The sequence below is a fragment of the Lutjanus erythropterus genome, chromosome 3, assembly GCF_056507025.1.
Source record: "Lutjanus erythropterus isolate fLutEry1 chromosome 3, fLutEry1.hap2, whole genome shotgun sequence".
NCBI lineage: Eukaryota > Metazoa > Chordata > Actinopteri > Lutjaniformes > Lutjanidae > Lutjanus > Lutjanus erythropterus.
This window is the reverse complement of record NC_139319.1, coordinates 45,009,945-45,033,943: the sequence shown is the minus strand read 5'-3', so window position 1 is coordinate 45,033,943 and position 23,999 is coordinate 45,009,945. Positions and strand designations below refer to the sequence as shown.

General features: G+C 38.8%; 2 protein-coding genes and 1 pseudogene across 2 annotated transcripts; 2 read left to right on the top strand and 1 right to left on the bottom strand.

Annotated features, from left to right (window-relative positions):
• Positions 1-484: 484 nt before the first annotated feature.
• Positions 485-911, top strand: LOC146330874 (histone H2B 3-like). Its single transcript, XM_084710536.1, has one exon. It carries the CDS (start codon positions 496-498, stop codon positions 862-864), a length of 369 nt encoding a protein of 122 aa, XP_084566662.1. The 5' UTR covers positions 485-495; the 3' UTR covers positions 865-911.
• A 578-nt stretch (positions 912-1,489) lies between these two features.
• On the bottom strand, positions 1,490-2,724 carry LOC146330873 (histone H1 pseudogene; annotated as a pseudogene).
• Positions 2,725-6,400: 3,676 nt separating this feature from the next.
• Positions 6,401-22,137, top strand: LOC146330872 (uncharacterized). The gene is made up of 7 exons (XM_084711770.1): positions 6,401-6,491; positions 13,867-13,917; positions 16,905-17,006; positions 17,092-17,307; positions 19,558-19,688; positions 19,887-19,987; positions 21,791-22,137. The coding sequence occupies exons 1-7, from the start codon at positions 6,401-6,403 to the stop codon at positions 21,936-21,938; spliced, it is 840 nt and encodes a 279-aa protein (XP_084567896.1). The 3' UTR covers positions 21,939-22,137.
• Positions 22,138-23,999: the final 1,862 nt, after the last annotated feature.

The window sequence follows — 23,999 nt, the reverse complement described above, 5'->3', positions numbered from 1 at the left end:
TTCTGCTATTTCAATGCCAAGAAGGAGTCAATCATAAATGTTAACATAAAATGTTATCAAAGCAGGCGAATACAGAGGTGGACACACCCACACTGGTAGAGGCAAAAGTGTAACGTCCCTGAACAATATACGACATATCGACAAATATGACTAAATATAACAAAAATACACCCAAGATGTCGGGTCTTTATTCTGATATCGAAGTATAAAGCCCAAACATCAGATGCAATTTCTCTGATTTTGTGTAGAATTAAAAGTATACAGTCTCAATCTCTGTGTACTCAGAGCGAAGGATGAAGCGGTCTCTTGGCTCGGCCCTGAGTTTATCCGTTATGTAACTCTAAAAAGGACACCCTGGTCATGTCAGTCTCGAGCACATCAATTTGGCCAATCCTGTGCGAGCAACAGCACATTATCATTTGCCTCCTGCACGTACAAATACAGTATCCAGATTACCATGGATTAACTCATTTTAAGACCGCGTCTGAAGCGACCATGCCTGAACCAGCGAAAGCACCGAAGAAGGGCTCAAAGAAAGCCGTCTCTAAAGCCACCAAGAGCGGCAAGAAGAGGAAGAGGACCAGGAAGGAGAGCTACGCCATCTACGTGTACAAGGTTCTGAAGCAGGTCCACCCCGACACCGGCATCTCCTCCAAGGCCATGGGCATCATGAACTCGTTTGTGAGCGACATCTTTGAGCGCATCGCCGGTGAGGCCTCCCGTCTGGCTCACTACAACAAGCGCTCCACCATCACCTCCAGGGAGATCCAGACCGCCGTGCGCCTGCTGCTGCCCGGTGAGCTGGCCAAGCACGCCGTGTCTGAGGGAACAAAGGCTGTGACCAAGTACACCAGCTCCAAGTAAACCCGCTACACTCAGTTCAACAACACAAAGGTCCTTTTCAGGACCACACAACACTTCAACTGAGAGCTGCGCTCCTGTGTAAATGTCTATTAGTTTAATGTTAGTTTGTGTCTATACCGATAACATCTCTGCAAAACCACCAAGCTTACGGAGGTGAAAAGCTCTTTTATAATCAGCACTTGTCATGCTCTATATTCCAGTGCGTCTTGACGTGGTTTACGTGGGATCAAGTGCAGTACAACAGGCTCTGTGTAACTCAGTGTAAGTTTAAAAAATCATGATGAAATATAATTGAACATTTCAAGTTGATTGTGTGTTTTAATTAATGTTGCAAATATGAATTGTCAGCTGAGGACAAGTTTCGGTCTTGTATACATTGTTATGTGACCCTCCTCTTTTAATTGTTTATTCATTCATAGGCGCGCGCGCGCATCGAAACTGGCGCGCTGTTGTACCCAGGGTAAACCCCACCTCTTGTAAACACGTTCCCGCGCGCAGAACAGGCGCAAATATCGTAATATTTGACGTGAATTGCAACAATAAAAACAGGAATGTGCTCTTTAATGATGATGGGTGGCTCTTAAAAGAGCCTTTTGTGTGAAAGTTTCTTTAAAATCATAACAGCTCACTTCTTCTTGGGTGCTGCCTTCTTAACTTTGGGCTTGGCGGCCTTCTTCGCGGGGGCTTTCTTGGCTGCAGGGGCCTTCTTTGCCACTTTCTTGGGGCTCTTCGTGGCCTTCTTGGGGCTCTTGGCTGCTTTCTTGGCCGCTGCGGGTTTCTTGGGCTTCTTCGGAGACTTCTTAGCGGCTGCTGGCTTCTTTGCGGTCTTGGGCTTTTTAGCCGCTGCGGGTTTCTTGGCTGCGGCCTTCTTGACTTTAGCAGCGGGTTTCTTGGCTGCAGGCTTCTTGACTTTTTTAGGCTCAGCCGCCTTCTTGCTCATCTTGAAAGAGCCGGAGGCCCCGGTCCCCTTGGTCTGGACCAGAATTCCCTTAGCTACCAGCTTCTTGATGGCGGTCTTGACGCGGACCTTGTTCTTGTCCACATCGTAGCCTCCGGCGGCCAGAGTCTTCTTGAGGGCGGCCGCGGACACGCCGCTCCGCTCCTTGGATGCGGCCACAGCTTTGATGATGAGTTCACTGACGCTGGGACCAGTCCTCTTCGGTTTGGGAGTCTTCTTCTTGGCTGCTTTCGCCGGAGCGGCAGCGGCTGGAGCTGGAGCTACTTCTGCCATTTTCTCTGAGTATTCTGATCCTAATCACGACAATACGAGAGTCTGACTGGACTAATGAAGAGTCCAGAGCTGGAGGCTGCACTTAAACACACCATGAGAACCGTGGAGACTCAGCCCAGCCCGTGGCTCCTCTGTGCGGTGTGAATGTCGTGTCACTTGTGTTTTCTCTTCATCCATAAAAGAGTCCAGACTAAATGTGGGACAAGTTCTGAAGGCTGACAGTGAAGGAGTCGATAGTGGACTTGTGTCTCTTCATATTGACGTCATGCAGAGCTCTGATGCTCTCTGCTTTTTCTTTGAGGAGCCTCTAAAACTCACACATTCACCGCCGCGTCCAGCGCTGCTCAGACACTTTTCTCACTCATTTCTCTCCTAAAATGTTTGAAAATGCATCCGAGCTCCATCAAAAGCCGTTTTCAGCTGCTCCACGTGTTTGTTCACAGACTCCAAGTAAAAACAAGCATCTGTTGATGATCACTGTGTTAGAAAGTCAAGTTATTCTGGTAGCAGCAAACACACAGATGATGGCTGAGGCTGCTGGTGGCAGACTTGTATCAGAGCTGCTCACTGTGGCTGTTTTCTTCTGCTGAGGACGACTTTTCATTTCAACCAACTGTCAATAGTTCTACTATTAATTAATCAATGTGTTTTAAATGTAATACCTTCACTGATTCATGCTGATTTTTTTTTAAAGAAATAATTATGTCACACCAAACTGTTTTCTACTGATACTGAAAGTGAAGATGTACTTAATAACTCAGCAGATCATTGTTCACACAATGTTATTTAGATTAAATTCATATTAATCATTAATTATTACGTTTAAAAAAAGTTTTTCTTTTTCTTTATTAGTGATTTAAACAAACCAAGAAATGGTTAAACAAAAAAAACTAGAATGTAAAATATTTGTCTTTGAAATAAAGATTAAATACAATATTTGAAGGACTACATGATGCTATTCTACCAGGTTATTTCTTATTCACAATTTTAATCCTATTTCATGTTATTGTTTGATTTTATTTTCATATTTTTGCATTTTACACTGTATTTTTCTGTTTGTTTTTGTGTTTTCATTTTTTTCACAGTTCCAATGTGGATTTTGAATAAAGATGATTCAAATTATATTATTGTACTTCTTCACCTTTAATATTCGTCACAAAGTGTCTCTGATCTGTTGACTTTCTTCATCAGCAGGATGTTATTGCATCGCTCTGCTGCCTACTGGCTGACTTTGAATTTGTATTGAGTATTCCATACTTTGTATTAAATTTTCATACTGAATAAATATTTTTTACACCAAGCTGTAGTATTTAATTAAATCTGAAGCTTGCGTGGAAATATTACTGCAGGATAAACAACATGATCAATATTATGGAGAAGATTTAAATCTGCAACAAACTCAGCTGCTGCTGACTGCATCAAAACCGACAAAAAGAAGCATAGAGGTTCAACACGTGTGAGCTCATTAATAATAAAAATAACAATTATAAACTTTATTTAAACAGCGCCTTTCAAAACAAAGTCATAAAGCGCTCTACATGGTAGAACCGGGATTGAAACATTTCAAATATTTCATGTCTAGTCATGTTATCAGTGATGACTGTGTTATCTACTGTACTTTCGCTCCGCGTCATGACGCACTGACATGTCGGGACTCTGTTCTGTAGTTTCCCTCAGAGAAACAAGCTGTTGTCTGTTCATGTAGAGTTTCTAATATGAAAACAGCAGCTCAGATATTCTACAAAGAGCAAAGTGATATTTTGAATTGACTTCTCTGGGCGTGTGCACGTCGAAATACAGGACACACTTTAGGACTCTATACTGGTCTTTAACCTGACCAGATGTCCTGAAAAAATCGGGACAGTCCTGTTTATTACTAAATTACCCATTTTAATAATAGACCATATTTACAACAGTTAACTGACACACGGACATTTTTCATATTTCTACTTTTCTTCCTGTGTCAAACAGAAACTGGCTCAGTCCACTGCTGCCATCCTGTGTGACTCACCTAAATCACAGTAATCTAATTATCAGTTATTTTATTGACTAATCTGAAAAAAGGTGAGGATTTTCCCTCTAAAATCACCAACTTCATGAGTTGTAGCAGCAGGGCCGTGCAGAGACCTTTAGAGGGGCAGGTGCTCAAAGTTAAAAGGGGGCCACAAATTTGCTCCATGGTGCTGATTCATAATTTTCATAATTTTATTATTCGTAGTGCTAATAATAAAGAAAAAATTATAATGAAATGATATAGAAATCATGTATTTGTGCTTTTATTCAGTTTGACTATCCACTTTGCTCAAGACAGCAAGGGTATGAAAATTATATATTTTATATTTATGCATAATATATTGAATTTGTGTGTATATATATACAAATGTTATAAACAAGTACTGATATGTTTAAATGAGAGGTTGAGAAAATCACAATTCAAATTCTTCTAATTATTATTGTTATTGTTGTTGTATTTATACTGTAATAGTCCGAAATGATGTGAATATGCATGTACATTGCATCGTTTTAGTGAATTAACAGCCTCTAGAAACAGAGGAAAAACACTGAAACTCACTTGACAGTAAAATGATACAGATCTCTGATGCACTTTGCTCATGACAAAAGAAACATATAGAAACACAAAGAGTCCTGACATACTTTTTCCTCTCAGCATGCTGTGTGTGGTTAACTAGAGGCTGTAACTTATGAGAGGTGTGTGCAGAGTGAGACACACACACACACACACACACACACACACACACACACACACACACACACACACACACACACACACACACACAGGATGCTTACGGACCGTATCACGGTTTTGAGTAACGGAACGGATAATTTTTCAGATCAGCAAAAAAGAAAAAAGTGGTGGGATTAGGGTTAAATTATTTTAAAAACGCACCTGTCCTTGATCTTTGTCTGTCTGTAATTATCACCATAGTTATGTAATGTAACAATAATGATAATAATGATAATGGTAATGATATTAAAAACTTCAAACTTATACAATGCTGTACTATGTATATACTATACATATATTAGATCATTATACACTGTACAGTATAATACACAACTCCACTCTGAAGTCTGGCTCAATGTCCCGCCTACAGCAGCACATCTGATTGGTTAGAAGTCACGATCAATCAGCAGACACACTGTGTCACAGACGTGGTGAGACAGAGCTGCAGCGGTGAGCAGAGAGGAGCTGTGTAGAAGTTAAGACAGCTGATATCACCAAAGTTTCAATGAACATCACAGTTTGATGATGTGTTTCTATGGTGATAGCAGAGTTACATCAGTGAAAAAAGGGCACATCTGGGCAAGTCAAAGGGGCAAAGGGGCAGGTGCTCCAGCACCCTTCGCCCCCCTGAACGCGCCAGTGTAGCAGAACAGTAGAACAGTCAGGATCGTCACGTGGTGCTGTCCATGGTGCTGATCCTGCGCTCGGAACAAAGAAAGTGTCTCTGTCTCCCCCGCACAGTGTGAAGATCTGACATTTTTTTCCTAAACGTCTTCCTCATTATTGATTAGCAGCAAAACAATAAGGCTCCATCAAACACACTGACTCTCTGTGTCTCTTGTTCTGTCCCTCACTCCCCCCTCATGTCCGCACAGTGGATTTTAACAGGACATTAGCCCACAGGTGGAGGACTATACTTGGGGATTTGGCTGAACTGTGTAGGAATAAGAACGGATTCCACAGTTTCAGGGTGTAACCCTTTCTTGTCCTGCGTGGCTGCACACGTCTTCAGCGGCATGTGTGTTGGAGAGGGAGGGAGACTGATCTCTGCAGCTTGGTCAGCCTGTCCTTCTTCAACATGTACATTAAGAAGTGACCTTTTCAGAAAATCCACAATCGCAAGCAAGGCTTTGAGAAACATGAGTTGCTTATATGACACACAGGATGCTAAAACCAAGGAAAATCATCTGACAGCGTCTTCTCTCTGTAAATAACAACAATAAAAGTTTAAAAGTCCTCAGCAGCAGCCATGTGAGGCTGTGATGTATTGTTGACCTCAACAGAGGAAATACATTTGTAGGGTGATCCTTTATTTTTAACAAAAAATAACAAATTTCTTTTTTTAACAAGTGAAAGTTTTTTTTCTAATGAAACCAATTGTGATTTGTCTTTGGCCCGGCAATTTAAAATTAATTGGCAGTAAGCGTTCTCTGAAATCAATCAAAAATAATCACAGGAAGGACTTCCGGCCGCGTGCGTAATGGCGGCAGGTTGAAAGTGGCGTCCGTTGAGCCCTCAGTTTTAGATAACGATGTGATGCTAAAGGCACGAATTTAAAGATGAAAAAAGTGAGACACATCCAGAGGGAAATGAATCTCCGATCTGGATCGGAAACGAAGAGGTTTGACCGCAACAAACGACAGAAACACAGTAAGATGGTCAAACAGCCGACAGACGCCTCTCCAAAAATGCCAGAAGACATAGAGATGAAACAGTTGATGATTGAATTGACACTTTATCACAACAGAGACCAAAGACTTCCGATCTGAATTTAAAACATAGAGATATGAAGAAAATCATAGAACAGATGACTGAGCTACGGCAAAAGCTGGAGGAAACGGAGACCAGAGTGGAGGAAATACACGAGTCAGATATCTGTCAACATCACGCAAAAGATGAATGAAATGGGAGCCAGATGGACCTGGAGAGTATAAGTCCAGACAAAACAATATACGCATCTTCAACATCCCAGAAAAAAAGTGAAGGTAATGATGTGACGGGTTTCCTGAGAAAACTCTTTCATGAGGCGCTGGGACTATCTGGAGATTTGAGTATTATTAGAGCCCACCGCATCTATAAGGAGAGCACAGACCACTCCAGACCTGCTGTCGCTGCCTTTATGAATTATGACACCAAGAAAAAAGTTTTACAGGCAGCGTGGACAAGGAAAGAGGTCCTGTTTAACAGAAAGAGACTATATTTCGACCACGATTTCACAAACAGATGAGAATCCTGTACAGACCGATAACAGACCAACAACAAAGAAAACATCAGATCGTACATCATTGCTCCAGCAAAACTTAAGGTGTTTAATAAGGACGGGTCAGCGACGATCTACGGCAGCCCAGAGACACACACACATATATACACATACACATACACACACACCCATATATATATATATATATATATATATATATATATATATATATATATATATATATATATATATATATATATATATATATATATATATACATATATATATATATATACACATATATATACATATATATATATATGTGTGTGTGTGTGTGTGTGTGTGTGTGTGTGTATAAGTTTAAGGGAAAAAAAGGTGATTTTATTTATTTTATTATTATTAATTTATTATTATTTATTTCTATTTTGTTTAGATTTTTTTTTTTCTTCTCTTTAACTCCATATAGCACATTAGCCTGTGCAAGAAAGAAGGGAGAAGAGGAGGAAGGAAGCGGAAGGTGAAGGAGAAAAAGGAGAGGAGGGAAAAGGGAAGGGAGAAAAAGGGGGAGAGAGGGAAGGGAAGGGAAAACAAAGAAAGAAAAAAAAATAGAGGATAGATAAAGCAAAAAAAAAAAAGTGGGGAGGGCTCTAGCAGTAAATAAGAGCAGCTAACGTATACTGAGTAACTTTGATTTTGAAAAAATAAGGCGTTCCTTTTTTATAGTAGAATGCATATTTTAGCATATCAGGAAGTTGTGTTTTGGTTCTATTTAATTTGGGTTGGTTTGGTTGCACCCCTTTGAATGCTATTTATATTTTATCTACGTTCCACGACATGAGATACAGTACAATGCAAATATATTCACAAAACAATACAGGAAGTAAATGCCTAAGATTAAGTGCATACAACTTATTGTTGTATGAGTAATCTGAATGTAATTTCATTAAATGTTAACGGTCTCAATAACTGTAAGAAGAAAAAAATATTTCAGCAATTGAAGAAAGAAAAGGGAGATATACTGTTTTTGCAAGAGACCCATTTGACTCAGGAAGAGCATAAAAAGCTAAGTAAAATAACAAATGGACAGGTTTTTTCACCCCCATACAGCTCAGCAAGAAGACGGGTAGCTACAATTATAAATGGCCACATTCCTTTTGAAAAGACAAAATGTGTACGAGACAGAGAGGGAAGATTCATGATGGTGGTGGGAAAAATAGACAAAACCGAAATATCTTTAATGAACGTTTACTATCCCCCAGATGTAGGACCAGAATTTATGAGTCAAATGACAGAGGTAATAATGACACAAGGTAAAGGAGTAATTATTATTGGTGGGGACTTTAACCTGGTTCTCAACCCTAACATGGATTCAACAGGGGGAAAACATAAGGCTGAAAAAGCAGCGACAATACTGAGACGAACATGTGTAGACACAGGATTAATGGATGTATGGAGAACATTACATCCCACAACTAAAGCTTATACATTCTTTTCTTGTAGACATTCCACTTATAGTAGACTGGACTACTTTTTTATGTTTAAAAAAGACATCTCACTAATTAGTCAGTGTGTCATTGGAACAATGAGTTTATCAGACCATGTAATGGTTACTTTAAAGGTGAAATTAAACCTCCAAAAAAGGGAAACATCTATGGAGAATGAACAATTCCCTCTTGCAGGATGTGAAATTTAAAGAAAAAATTAAAAAATGCTTAAATGACTATTTAGAACTAAATGATACTGGGGACGTCAACGACATCACGTTATGGGAAGGGGCAAAAGCTGTATTAAGAGGAGAAATAATAGCCTATGCATCTGAAAAGAAGAGACAACAGGAGCAAGTTAAAAAAGATCTTGAATTACAAATTAAACGCCTGGAGGACAAGCATAAACTTAACCTTAATACCAGCACTAATATACAACTAAAAAGGAGACGTTCAGAACTGGACAAACTAATGTCAGAGGAAATAGAGAGACAAAACAAAAACATTATGACGGACCAAATTCAATTAAGGCTCTGGCCTATAAACTTAAGAAGGAAACTTTCAAATCTTATATTACTAAACTAAAAGATGATACCGCTAAAACCATAACCGATAAAAACGATATAGCAGAGATGTTTGCAAAATTTTATGAAAACCTATACAAAGATGAGCACGATATAAAAGAAAAGACTGAAATGGAAATGTACTTGGGGAAACTTAAATTAAAACAAGTCTCTCCTCATCAGAACATATCTCTCATAAAAACTATCTCAGTAGAAGAAATAGCAAGACAAATAAAGAAACTTAAAAACGGGAAGACTCGGGGATGAAGGGTACACAAACGAATTTTATCAAGAGTTCAGACTACTTTTAACCCCAGTTCTACATAGAGTTTATAATTTTGCTTTGGAAGTGGGGACTTTTGCACCAACTTGGAATTCATCAGTAATCACTGTTATTCCTAAAGAAGGCAAGGACTTAACTAAGTGTTCGTCATATAGGCCAATATCGCTATTAAATTAAATACAGATCAAAAAATATTATCATCAATAATAGCAGAGAGGTTAAAAGACATAATTCCAAATATAATAAATAAGGACCAGTGTGGGTTTGTCTCTGGTAGGTATCTAGCAGATAATATGAGGCGTACTTTAAATATAATGGACCATTGCCAAAAAAATAAAAAAGATGTACTTCTGCTAATGATCAACGCAGAAAAAGCATTCGACAGAGTATTATGGCCTTATATTTTCAGTACAGCTAAAGCTTTCGGATTTCACCCAAAATTTATTTCATGGTTGCAAGCAATGTATAAAAACCCTGTAGCACAAGTAAAAGTTAATGGTACCCTATCACGATTGTACAAAAGGTTATCTCAGTGCATGCCCCTTTTCTTGTTATTGTCGCCGCAACTGTACATTACCACAGCTGTGAAGTCATTGAACGCACCATACACAGACCACTCGGTGCAGAGTGACGATCATCTGAATTATCTGCTGTGCCTGCGTCCATTGAACTGTGAGTGGTGACGTTTTACTCTCTGTTAGAGTTATTAAGAGTGTATTAAGGTCGTTAAAGAGTCGTTTTTCTCTGTTGTGAATGTTTAACTTGCATAAATAGCTGATAGCTAATTAAACGGAGCTAACTGCAAACTAGCATCTATCAGTGAAGTTTATGTTGCTGTATTGCTAATCTCTGTTGGTTAAATATCTCATGGTGAATGTTAATTGATCAGTAAAGATACGTCCTTCTAATTTGTATCTAAGAATGTGGAGTACTGCTGATTCATGCTTATTTCTTCTCATTCATTTAATTTCATTAATGTTGATCTGAAATCATTCCTAATCTGCAGTAGCTGCATTTCAGTTGTTATCTAGCTAGAATATGTAGCTCAAGTGTATTTTGTATTTAAGTTGTATTTTATTTCTAATCAATCTGTATTGTTGTGATTGTGTTTCAGAAACCACGCACTGTAAACCACTCTGCACGAGATACTGTACATCCTCAAAACTCAGATAAACAGTTGAACTTTATTATGGACTCTGCCTCTCCTTAAAGCACACGTGAACATAAAAAGTGTCCTGACCTGACGCCCTGAGGCGGTTGCTGCCACATAGGATCCTCACACACAGTCTATCATACAAAGATGGTTGGAAATACAAAAGGGAACCAGACAGGGAGACCCACTCTCTGGGCTGGTTTTTATTATGTGTATGGAACCTTTAGCGGAAGCAGTGAGACAACAGAACCTTATTAAGGGAGTAACAATAGGTCAGGAGGTCCATAAGATGGCAATGTACGCCGATGATGTTATTATGTATATAACATCACCTGAAACTTCACTACCAGCTTTAAAGGAATCAATAAATGAATACAGTGATTTTTCAGGATATTTAATAAATGAAACTAAATGTGAATCAATAATCTTTGGTTGTGAGTTAACACAGGCAGCTAAGAATAACTTTAAGTTAAAATGGAATCAGAATAAAATTAAGTGTTTGGGAATTTTCATTGAAAAGGAGCTGAGTAAACTGTATGAAGCTAATTATGTGCCTTTAGAGGAAAAAATTAAATCTGATTTAAATAGGTGGAAAATGTTACCAGACTCCATTTTTCAGCGAGTGGACACAATTAAAATGATGATTCTCCCACAGTTTCTCTTCCTGTTTCAGACTTTACCAGTAGCAGTTCCTACTATATCGTTTAAAAGGTGGAATGGATTACTAAGTAATTTTATGTGGAACAATAAAAAGAAAAGAATAAAATTCAATAAATTAACTAAAGCAAAAGAATGTGGTGGTTTAGCCGTTCCTAATCTCCAGAGTTATTTTAATGCAACACAAATAAATACAGTTTTAAGACGGTCAAATGACCGAGTTGAAGCAAAGTGGATACAGATCGAGGAAGAGTCCTTACCAATATCTATAAAATCATTGCCATATATAGACAAAAAGGATTATTCACAAATCAAAGGATTGAATAGATGGGTCGATAACACACTAAAAAGTTGAATAAATATATGTAAAACTTACAAAATAAATGATGACTTAATAGTTTTCCGAGAGATGGCATGGGACCCCCAGTTCAAGCCAAACAAAACAGATAATATTTTGAAAGTATGGGCAACAAGAGGTTCAAAAATATATTCACAAATGCTGTCGAATAATACTGAAAGCTCATTTCAGTCATTGGTTTCGAAATACAATCTGGCACAAAGTAACTTTTATAAATATTTGCAAATAAGGACAATCCTTTCAAAAATTTTCAAAAATCAAACCTCTGAAGAAATGCACCCATTAATCACCTCGCAAAAGTCACAATAAGGAAATAAAAAACCTCCTGTCAAAAATATACAAATTCCTGGAGAACAATATGGACGCTGAAACTAGCACCCAGCAAAAATGGACGTCTGAACTAGGACAGCAAGTTAATAAAGAAGAGTGGAAGCAAATTTGCAGAGAAATTCACAAAACAACAAACTCTAAATATTGAAAAGAATTTGCATGGAAAGTATATTCAAGATTTTTTACTACACCTGAGGTCCATTCAAAAATTGATGCATCAGTGACACCTAATTGCTGGAGAAAATGTGGGGAGACTGAGGCAAACCATGCACATGTCTTCTTTTTCTGTCCTGTACTAAAATCATTTTGGCATTCAGTTATGACAGCTATTACGAGCATGTTTTAAATAAAAAAAGCAATTAATCCCACGCATATTATTCTAGGAAAATCTCCACCAGAGCTGTTGGAGGAAAGAGACCAATACATTTATAGAATGAGGACGGCAGCTATGAAACAAATCACCAGGATGTGGTTAAAGCCTGTAAGTCCATCAGTAAAGAGAGGGATATCAACCATAAGGGATATCTCTGAAATGGACAGGATAACTTATGGAATTAGGAACGAGGACACTGAACATAAAAGACGATGGTTTAAGTGGATGAGGTATGAGGACATGAATGAATTAAATTGAGTAAATAATACATTCAATGGATAAGACAGACATGATTAGAGTACTGTGAACAGTTAAGTGGAAAAGTAGGTTCGTGTTTTTTTTTTTTGTTTTTTTGTTTTGTTTTTTTTCTTCTTTTTTGGGTTCTGTTTTATGTATGTAGGTATGAATGTATGTATAGAAATATAAGAATGAAGATGAAAACAAGTTTGTTTCACTGGGTGGATGAAAAAATACATAAATTTACATTGCAATAATGTGTAAATAGTGAATGGACTGTAGTTGTAAATGTAACATGAATTTATTGCAATAAAAGTAACAAAACAATAATCATTTCTGCAGGTCATGTAACATTGATGTTGTGGTTAAGTGCAGCATCAGAACTTAAATATAAAGTTGATCTTATGCATAAATAACATGTTTTTAGAGATCAAAATAACTCATAAGGCAGGAGTCCCACCCCTAGGGGTATCTCATCACAGAAGTGGGGCATCTTTCCCAGGTTATTATTCAAATTATATCAGTATATCATGTAACTGCACATAATACAGTTAGCTATATAAATGCTATGAGTCTTGGAAGTCATGCTAGTGCCTGGTCACTAGAGGTTACATGTTAGTCAGGCAGGCAAATGTTTGTGGCTCATGTTGGAGGTTTTGATTTTGAAAAAGTGATTTAAAAATATTCAATCCTAAACTCTTCTGAGGCCTGTTGTTCCAGTTGCTATTGTCAGTCACTTTTCAGGGAGGGGTTTAACTTTAAACTGATTTAGTGAGTGATGGTCTACAGAGTAGTGATGGGAATTCCGGCTCTTTTTAGCGAGCTGGTTCTTTTGGCTCGGCTCCCTAAAAAGAGCCGGCTCTTTCGGCTCCCAAGTGGCTCCTCAGATTTTTTGCTGCTCAAATTAATTTATTACCCAAAATAATGTAAAATTAATTTACTAATGTAAAAAACATACATTATATCAAATGTTGTGTGTCTTTATTTATACACTCAATATACTTAACATGGAGGAGAGTACTACAATATTAAGCAGAGTGCTTAATTTTGACAACAAACACCACATATTATATTAATTACTAATTTTCTATGTAATTGTAATATTTAACACTGGATATATTAGTCTTCTGTTGTGCAATGAAGTTTTAATCTGTCAACAAGCAGTTATTTTGTCTGATAATAATAAAGATTATATATATGACTTATATATGACTTGGTTTTACAAGGCAGATAAAAGAACAGATGTTACATGTATCAGAAGGAGGATCTCTTCTATTTTAACTTCAATCAGCGATCAAGAAGGCACTTTATTTCTTCAGCTATGATCGTGATCTGCAGACTACAGGTAACCTATTCTCTCTTAACTCTGTTGAAAACTTGACTGTAGATTTTCGTCTCCACTTCCTGCTGCGGCCGTCTGATCTCGTCTACTTTCCAGGTGAGGCACAGTTCATCTCAAACAAGTGTATTTTCTCACCTTTCAAGCGTGTTGTCTCTGTCTGTAGCGCATGTTCTCTCTCGTCACCCTCCCACTTGCTTATGTGCTCACTGTGTTGTGTGTCTATAACCCCTCCCCTCCCCCTTATACTCAGTGTGGACACACACACGCCACCAATCATGTGCGACTTTAACAGAAAAAAAGAGGAGAAAAAAACAAATCGGCTCCCAATCAAGAGCCGGTTCCCATCATTCACTTCAAAGAGCCGGCTCTAAGATCTGGATCGTTCGCGACCGACACATCACTAAAATACAAGTGAGAGAATATATCTTTGAATGGAAAATCCTACTGTGAGATGTTGCCTCGAATGCATCAGTACAGATGCTGCAATGTTTTACAGGTATGTGGGTTCAGTGAACCAGGAAGACCTGTGTTTTATTGTTTTGATAATGAGGGCGCAGCACTTCAATAAATGATATCACATGTACAATACATAATGTGAAGCTCACACAAAACACAACAGAAAGACTTTATGATCTTTGTCACCTTCCTGTTTTCTGAGTTGTGGTCTGTTAGCATGAGCTGGTATATTCAGACTATGGAAAAGAAAAAAAGAAGAAGAAAAGAACATCTACTTTCTTCTCATCTTAATTTAGATACTGAAGTGGTGCAATGGTGTATGCAAATAAGAAAGTAAGGGTGTTAGTTTCTCTCCCAAACTATGCTTGAACCAGAATGACCCTCCAGTAAAACAAATGCAAAAAGTCAGCCCCCCCCCCCCCCCAAAAAAAAACAGCTAATCAAAACAAGGAAAAAAACACTCGTTTTGTATAAAATCACTTATTAATGATTAATTGATTTTTAGTGTTTTAACTATTGGTAAAGAAAAACTCTAAAAATTTAGAGCCCTAGTCTGAAGAGGTGATGGTGACATCATCGGTTGAAAGTAACTAATACTCTGAGTAGTTTTTTTGACAATACTTTGTACTTTTACTTAAGTATTTTTCTAACACTAGTACTTTTACATGCAATTGAGTAATATTTTAGCAATGTAATAGTACTTGTACTTGAGTACAGATTTTCAGTACTCTTTCCACCACTGCAATTTTCATCATAATTTTTTTGGTCACTTCAAATTGTTCACTTTGTTCAAAACTGTTTCTTCTTTACTCTTAAATAAAGTGCTTTAATAAACTGCATAATGTGGAAAATCAGTAAATTACCTATCTTCCCTCTCTCACTAGCCCTTTTCACACTTTGTCACTTTCAGTACATATCCTTCTCTAAACAGAACTTAGCCATCATTCATATTAATAAATACACCTGTGCTATCCTGCTAATTAACTCTTCTGTTATTTAACATGTCAAAATGTTGTGGAAAAGGTCTGTAACAGTCTTATGTGCTGAATGCCACAGCCAGAGTGCAAAAATGCTCAAAATGTCATGCTACCACTTACTGAGGTATCTCGTTTAATATGTTCACTGTCTTAGTTCAATGTGTTAGCATGCTAGTATTTACTAAAGAGCATTAAACAGCTGAAAATTTTGGTGGCCGACAAGTGCAAACGCGCTGCATATACAGACAGGCGCTGCAAATACAGAAACGCGCTGCATATAAGAAAACAGATGCAAAAGGAAAACGCTGCAAATACAGAAACGTGCTGCATAAACAGAAACGTGCTGCAAATACAGAAATGCGCTGCATAAACAGAAACGTGCTGCAAATACAGAAACACGCTGCATAAACAGAAACGTGCTGCAAATACAGAAATGCGCTGCATAAACAGAAACGCGCTGCAAATGAGAAAACAAATGCAAAATGAAAACGCTGCATATACAGTCACACAACGGAAGTGCTCCAGGCCTCTAGGGGCCTGAGAGACAGACAACGGACGAATCAACCTGCGGAGGAGAGGAATAGGCCTACGTGAGAAGTAGAAAGTTATTGGTGAGAGGAAAATTGGAGGCGGGAGAGGCTACATGAAAAAGTACGTATTCTTTTTTCTTTTTCTTTCTTTCTTTCTTTTTTCCACATGTGGCCCTCATCTTTTACTGTATTATGAAAGTGCAGCTGATTTACATTTCACATTTTTGTTTGTTTGTCTGATTTACATTTTCTGATTTTTTGCCTCTCCCGCCTCCAATTTTCCTCTCACCAATAACTTTCTACTTCTCACGTAGGCCTATTCCTCTCTTCAGCAGGTTGATTCGTCCGTTGTCTGTCTCTCGGGGGAAAGCTCAGCACTGCCCCTAGAGGCCTGGAGCACTTCTGTTGTGTGACTGTATATGCGGCGTTTTCGTTTTGCATTTGTTTTCTCATTTGCAGCGCGTTTCTGTATTTGCAGCGTTTTTGTTTTGCATCTGTTTTCCTATATGCAGCGCGTTTCTGTATTTGCAGCACGTTTCTGGTTATGCAGCGTGTTTCTGTATTTGCAGCACGTTTCTGGTTATGCAGCGTGTTTCTGTATTTGCAGCACGTTTCTGGTTATGCAGCGTGTTTCTGTATTTGCAGCACGTTTCTGTTTATGCAGCGCGTTTCTGTATTTGCAGCGTTTTCCTTTTGCATCTGTTTTCTTATATGCAGGGCGTTTCTGTATTTGCAGCGCCTGTCTGTATATGCAGCGCGTTTGCACTTGTCGGCCACCGTAGAAAATGCGGCTGAGGCTGATGGGAATGCCATTAGTACTGCAGGTATTTGGTCTTAAACCAACTGAAATTGAAATTCTGACCAGATAGTACAGCTAGATGTAAAGCCTTGAATTCAAACAGTCATTGGGATTAATTCTCCAAGGATCATGACTGTCAAACTGTGCAAAATGTAAAATGTACAAAATTTCATGGCAATCTATCAAATAGCTGTTGAGCATTGGGACCAACTGGTGAAATGATTGATGATGACCAAACACGCGAAGAGCTGACTTGACCTCTGATCATTTGATTTAACTTTGAGGAACAAACACATGAACAACACTGACCTCTACCTGCAGGTGCTGAAACTGTAAAGAAGAGTTCCTGCAGAGCTGCAGCAGTGTGTCTGGGTCTGCTGTGTCTTCTCCTCCTCGCTGGACTCATAACTCTGGTTTGCCTCTGTGAGTACTTTGTTAGCATGCTGCTAAACCCCCGAGTGATGCTGCCTAACAGTGTTTGTTTGTTTGTTTGTTTATGTGCCAACAGACACCAAAAGGAAAACAGAGATGATCCTGTTACACAACAGTTACAACAACCTGGCTAAAGAAAGAGACCAGTCACAGACTAGTTACAACAACCTGACGGAAGAAAGAGACCAGTTACAGACTGGTTACAACAACCTGGCTAAAGAAAGAGACCAGTCACAGACTAGTTACAACAACCTGACGGAAGAAAGAGACCAGTTACAGACTGGTTACAACAACCTGGCTAAAGAAAGAGACCAGTTACAGACTAGTTACAACAACCTGACGGAAGAAAGAGACCAGTTACAGACTAGTTACAACAACCTGACGGAAGAAAGAGACCAGTTACAGACTAGTTACTACAACCTGGCTAAAGAACGAGACCAGCTCCAAAAAAACTTGGACATGACCGAAGAGAGAAATAATCTTCAGAAAAAGTTTCCAGGTATTAAATCATTTATTAAATAAAAAACTAGGGTTGTTTCGATACCAGCCTCCATACTGCTGCCAGCTGTTGTCGGAGCCAAAATTCATCATCATCAAGAAGGAAACCCACAGGTGTGACAACTCTGGTAGGCTCAGACTCAGGTGCAGAGAAACACACAGGAGTCAGAGTGAGGTTCAAACAAAAAAATCGCTGTCTTTACTTGAGTCCATAAAGGCAAACAAAACAAACAAGGAATAGGCACAATCCTACAAATAGAACAATCCAGGGAGCCTAACACAGTGAAAGCTAGAAATAAGGTCACTGAGAACAAAGACAATCTGGCAAAGATGTGGAGCTGGAGGGGGGTATATATACACAGGGATGGTAAGGAGGGTAATCAGGGATAGGTGAGTAAGTGGCCTCAGGTGTGGTTGATGAGTGGTGGGAAAACACAGGAAACTGAAATGACACAAGAGATAGCGTTACAAAATAAAACAGGAAACAACATGACAAAATCCAGAATGTTACAACTGGAGCCAAAATTTGTTGTCATCAAAAATGACACCCGGTGGGCTGTCGTCATAGGCAAAATACATGGTTATCAAACCTCGCCAAAAATGGCTCCAATCGGAGCCAAAATTCATCCTCATCAAAAACGACATCAATCGGAGCCAAAATTCATCGTCATCAAAAATAACACTGCTAACTTTTTTAGAGGAAAAGTAGGAATTATTAATGTTACAACACCACTGATTGTTAAACATAAAAAAATAATGCTGATCATCTGATGGAATTATTACTTTGGTGCTTTTAATTTGAAAGACTGCGGACCCCAGACAGGCAAAACTGATGCTAGAGGGGTACCTACAGTGTTAAACTTTGAGGCGTGGGGCCACTGAACATGCTGTTGTATTTGACAAGCTGGTAGTCATCAAATGTGTCCATGTCCACGCCAGTTCAAGTGCATTCTGTCATTAAAGCAAAAGGGGGACCAAACAGGGGTGTAGTGGGGGTTTATTCATCTTTTTCCAGATCAGCTGAAAAAGGCAGGACAAAAGTACAGATAAATGAAAGACGCACTCTGACTTGCTTACAGCATTTAGTATGAGGGCCTTGTCACCAGTCCCCAGGATGCAGAAGGGACTGTCATATGGTAATTGAAAAGGTCCACTGTAGACATCATGGTAGACTTTGACTGACCCATGGAAATCACACAGGAGTGTACAACATCCTCAAGCTGAAATCCCTTATCATGTGTGCATCAGAAACTTGATCAGCCACCATGTGTGTGTAGTCCCGTCTCAGATGAATGGCCCCGGCAATGACCCAGAAAAGACACATGTCGTATGTCCGTAGTAAATAAATAAAGCAAGTGGCTTCAAGTGTCATGGACCCACTGCTCGTGAACCATGGTGACTGTATAGTCTGAGGTGTCTGTGCTGATGCAGAGGGTGATGGCATTATTGTGTTAGACAGAGATGCTTTGGTGTCCATAAATGCCTTGTCCTTCTCCACAGTCCAGTCCACAGTGTGTCTGACAGTCTTTCAAGGTCTCTCATCAGCTGTGCAACCTGGGAGATAAAGTGTAAAGTAAAAGTGGTCTGAGTGGCTGAGAAAATCAGTTCAAACTTGTACTTCAAAGGTGGACCACATGCTCTGTCCTGCCATGAAGATGTTACCCGGGTAGATGAAAAGGAATGGCAGGTCTGTCACCACAGTGTCCATGAGGCGCTGAAAGGTCCGTGTCGGCATCCACGGGGATTCAAAAAGCACAAACAACAACAAGTGATTTCAATTTGCCTTGATTCACACCTCTGCCTGGCTTCTTCTCCATGGCAGTGGTGACTGTGGCTCATGGGTATTGTAGTAATTTACACATGCTTTTTCAGAAACAAAGTTGATGTAAAAGGAAGATGTGGTTGAAAAGCACTTCTGGAACCAGCAGCTCCAATATTGCAATTTTTATTGCAGTTGAGAGTAAATGTGCAGCCCTCCAGACAATGTTGAAAAAAAAAACTAATGTCAGTTGAGATATTGATTTGTTTTGTTTCATATTTGCCCAATTAGGATGGGTGTATTTCAGAGGAAGTTTCTATTACATTTCTTCTTCGGAAAAGACCTGGCAAGAAGGCAGAAATGACTGTCGGGAAAAAGGTGCAGACCTGGTGATCATCAACAGCAGAGAGGAACAGGTATTTCATCACACTGCCTTACATGTATTTAACCAAAGCAACTTACAATAATAAATGCATTTATCCATGTGAATACAACCCAAGGTATGTGTCTGTCTGTGCATCTTTGTGAGACAAACAGTGAAAGAGTGAAAGAGGTAGAACATTATTAAACTGTTTGTATTGAAGTGCATGTTGATGACTGTTTCTCTCAACAAGGAATTCACAAGAGGTTTCAAGAGACGGGTGTGGATTGGACTGACAGACCGAGAGACAGAGGGGACGTGGAAATGGGTGGATGGGACTCCGCTGACCACAAGGTTCATGACTTCTCTTTTTTGTTGCTATGGTGTACTGTGACCAGTCTCTTGTAGTCACTCACTCTATTCAGCTGCATTATGGGAGTATCGTGATGTAGCACTTTTAAAGCTTGTCCCACAGAGTCAGGATATCTCAGCCTCAGCTTCATCAGTTTTGACAGTTATATTTAACTGATATGTGGAGTCAGTTTCTCACAATCATATGTTCTTTTACAAAAAGATTCTTCACTTAGCTGATTCCACATGTTTCTATGTAGAAACTTCATTTGAACATTAAATATTCAGCTCAATCAGCTATTATTCAGATGTTTGATTATTTTCATACTTTCAGAAATACTCAGTGGTTTTGGTGAAAGAATTGGAGGAATTGTGGAAGAATTGCCACATTGTCACAGATTTTCAAGGTTTTCAACTCCTAACAACTCATTCATACTTTCAGCTAGAAATTAAATGCAGTCATTCAACTTCTTTCATACATTTTGGCCATCGTCCAACTTTCAAATCCTGTTAAAACTTGTCAGAACTTTCCTTTAGGCTTAGTCAAAGTGGAAGTCAGTCTGTAAACTGTTGTAAAATGACTGACAGACTGACTTTTCAGCCTCTTCCCACTCATTCATACATTCACAAACAAACTCCATTCAAACCTTAAAAGGTTCATGACATTTTGGACTTTCTCCCATTAATTCAACTTTTCATCTTTTTCTTTTTCTTTTTACACAATCAGCAATTCAAATTTCATGCAATTCTCAAACCATCTTTTGTATTTGATGTTTGTATTAGTGTGTATTGGGCAGAATATTCTGGGGATAAATCAGAGAGCAGAGGGGGTAAAATCTTCTCTTAAATTTGCTCCCACAGTTTTCACTCCACATACATAATTTAAACATCAAACTGTAGGAAAATCTTTGCCAGAAAATGTAACAAAGCAGGCAACCAGACTTACACTTCTGGCTCCCTGAGCCTTCCATCAACAGGAGAGCCAACCATCTGCTGCATCGGTTGTCATTTTAAATCAGAGACTGAATTCAGGAGGGAAACTAACTTTTCATAACGGCTCCATTTCTCACATTTTAATACTGTACACAAAAATGTCATACAGTGTGCTCACTGTTTCAGTAGTGACAATGTTAGATCATTTTGAGCCCATCTCAAAGAGACTAGTCAGCTAGCCTCGCTCCGAACAGTTGTACACATATAAAAGTTTTCTGCAATCACACCCAAAAATTACACGAGTGCAGAACAAAATGCAAAATAAATGTATTTTTGATCTACACAGATCTTTTAAATACAGCATTGAAAAAAATCATCAAAATCTTTTTGATACCCGGTTCATAAGTTGAAATTTAGTTTAATTTAGTACCCTACAAATAATGATTTTATATGCATTAAGCTTACTGCTATATCAAATATTATTTTGGACGTCAGTTGATTATATCAGGATCTTACATCCAAGATTTGCACACACGAAGCAATATGCACCCATTTAGTAGAATGGACCGACTATGAGATACACTGAGCTGGACACAGTGAATATTTAGCTTCTGTCAATCAAAATACACATTTAAGTAGAACTTATACTTTCAATATAGAAACCAATCTATCACTCATAATAAAGTATTGTGTTGGCCGTGGGTTGAAATTTAAAGAACATTCTAAAGTAACAAAACCTCTGAATATTATATTCCATATTCTGCCAATAAATCCCTGTGAATCTCATACACTGGACCTTTCATTTACACATGACCTGAGTGTTATTGACAGTCAACTGTATCTTGTTGTTAATTTTGTGTTTTGTGGTTTCAGCTTCTGGGCCAATGCTGAGCCAAATGGTGTCCCAGACAGAGACGAAGACTGCGCAGAAATAAAGATCTATGATCAGCAAAACAGCTGGAATGATGAATTGTGTAACCTTCAAAGATCCTGGATCTGTGAACAGACATCACCTTCATAACTCAGCATCCAAACCCACAAAACAGTGACATAAAAGACAGGGAGATACTCCATGTTGCCAGTTTTAGCTAAATTTGTTAAGACAACACAAACATAATGCTAAGAAAACTAGTGTAGGGAAAGTGTCTCATTAACATACACAGACATACACACACTGTGTAAACTTCATGTATACAGGATATGAGATATTATATGTTGCAGTTGAAAATTGCTTTTCTTTTACAGCTGTTTGCAGAATGGTAACTGTTACTGTTTTAAATGCTTCCATATATCAGTTCATTTTAAAAAGCATTTAATAGCTACCTGTTATTCTGTTTCCCAAATTCATTTTACATTCATATATATTTTTGTGGTTCATTCATCAACTTCTTTGAGTAACTTTTCTTTGTATTATGTCAGTAGATGATCAATTTTGTTTTTTTCTGTGATGATTCTATCTTTTATTTTGTATTAAAAATATACACTGATCAGGAATAACATTATGACCACCTGCCTAATATTGTGTTGGTCCCCCTTTTGTTGCATTAACAGCCCTGACCCGTCGAGGCATGGACTCCACTAGACCCCTGAAGATGTGCTGTGGTATCTGGCACCAAGATGTTAGCAGCAGATCCTTTAAGTCCTGTAAGTTGCAAGGTGGAGCCTCCATGGATCAGACTTGTTTGTCCAGCACATCCCACAGATGCTTGACCGGATCGAGATCTGGGGAATTTGGAGGCCAAGTCAATACCATGTGAGCCATCCACGTGATGTAAAAGAAAACATGATTCATCAGACCAGGCCACCTTCTTCCATTGCTTCATGGTCCAGTTCTGATGCTCACATGTCCACTCTTGGTGCTTTCAGTGGTGTACAGGGGTCAACATGGACACCCTGACTGGTCTGCAGCTATGCAGCCCCACACACAACAAACTGTGATGCACTGTGTATTCTGACACCTTTCTATCAGAACCAGCATTAACTTCTTCAGCAATTTGAGCAACAGTAGCTCGTCTGTTGGATCAGACCACATGGACCAGCCTTCACTCCCCATGTGCATCAATGAACCTTGGCCGCCCATGAACCTGTCGTCAGTTCACCACTGTTCCTTCCTTGGACCATTTTTGATAGATACTGACCTCTGCAGACCAGGAACACCCCACAAGAGCTGCAGTTTTGGAGATGCTCTGATCCAGTCGTCCAGCCATTACAATTTGGCCCTTGTCAAATCCTTACGCTTGCTTGGTCATAATGTTATACCTGATCAGTGTACACCTGAATATAAATATTTGGGATTTACACTTGATGAATTTATGGCTCATCATTGTTCAGTATAACTAGATCAGTCTGCTCAATTATACTATTTAGTACAGTACCTGATTGATTTGTGCTATTATTATTAAAAGCTGAGTGTTTTGCATTTAAGTCTCCCATGATAATTACTTTCTTCTCCTGGAGAAGAATCTTTTGCAATAGATAAGTGGAAGGAATTACACCTGGAGGACAGTAAACTGACATCAGGAGTATACTAGAGTCAGGGGAGGGTTTGATTCTTGCAGTTATATATTCATTGCTTTGGACTTGATCTGGACGTGAGATAATAGTTTCATTATAGGCAATTGTTTTTTTAATGAGCAGGGCCACTCCTCCACCTTTCCCCTGAGGTCTGTCTTTTCTTAGAATGTCATAGCCTGGTATGGAGAAGTCTATGAGCGGGGAGAGAAACGTTTCATTTATTGAAGCTGCATGAACATCATTTTCCTGTAGGAAGTGGAGAAGCTCTTCTTTGTTTGATCCGATTCCCCTAATGTTTATATATAAAATATTGAGTTGATGCATATACAATAAAGAAATAAATGAATGAACTGTTTACTGAAGATGCTTCTCAAGGCATTTCCAAATGGCTTCATATTGTTTTTTATCCTGGCATAGAGTCTTGAGGTCATTTTGGAGAGCAATGCACTGTGTCAGATTTTGGGAAGTTTTCTGGCCGGGCTGAAGACGAGGGAGAGGCTGGACCTTGGAAAAACCATGGAGCTGAATCATGGACAGGTAGGTAGGACATTGCTTGGAGGCAGCAGAG

Bases quoted from the DNA above. Each gene is read 5' to 3' on its own strand.
- LOC146330872 (XM_084711770.1), top strand. From the start codon at position 6,401: ATGAAAAAAGTGAGACACATCCAGAGGGAAATGAATCTCCGATCTGGA. The intron at 6,492-13,866 runs GTAAGATGGTCA...ACTTGACTGTAG, and splicing joins CAACAAACGACAGAAACACA to ATTTTCGTCTCCACTTCCTG. The intron at 19,689-19,886 runs GTATTTCATCAC...TCTCTCAACAAG, and splicing joins TCAACAGCAGAGAGGAACAG to GAATTCACAAGAGGTTTCAA.
- LOC146330874 (XM_084710536.1), top strand. From the start codon at position 496: ATGCCTGAACCAGCGAAAGCACCGAAGAAGGGCTCAAAGAAAGCCGTC.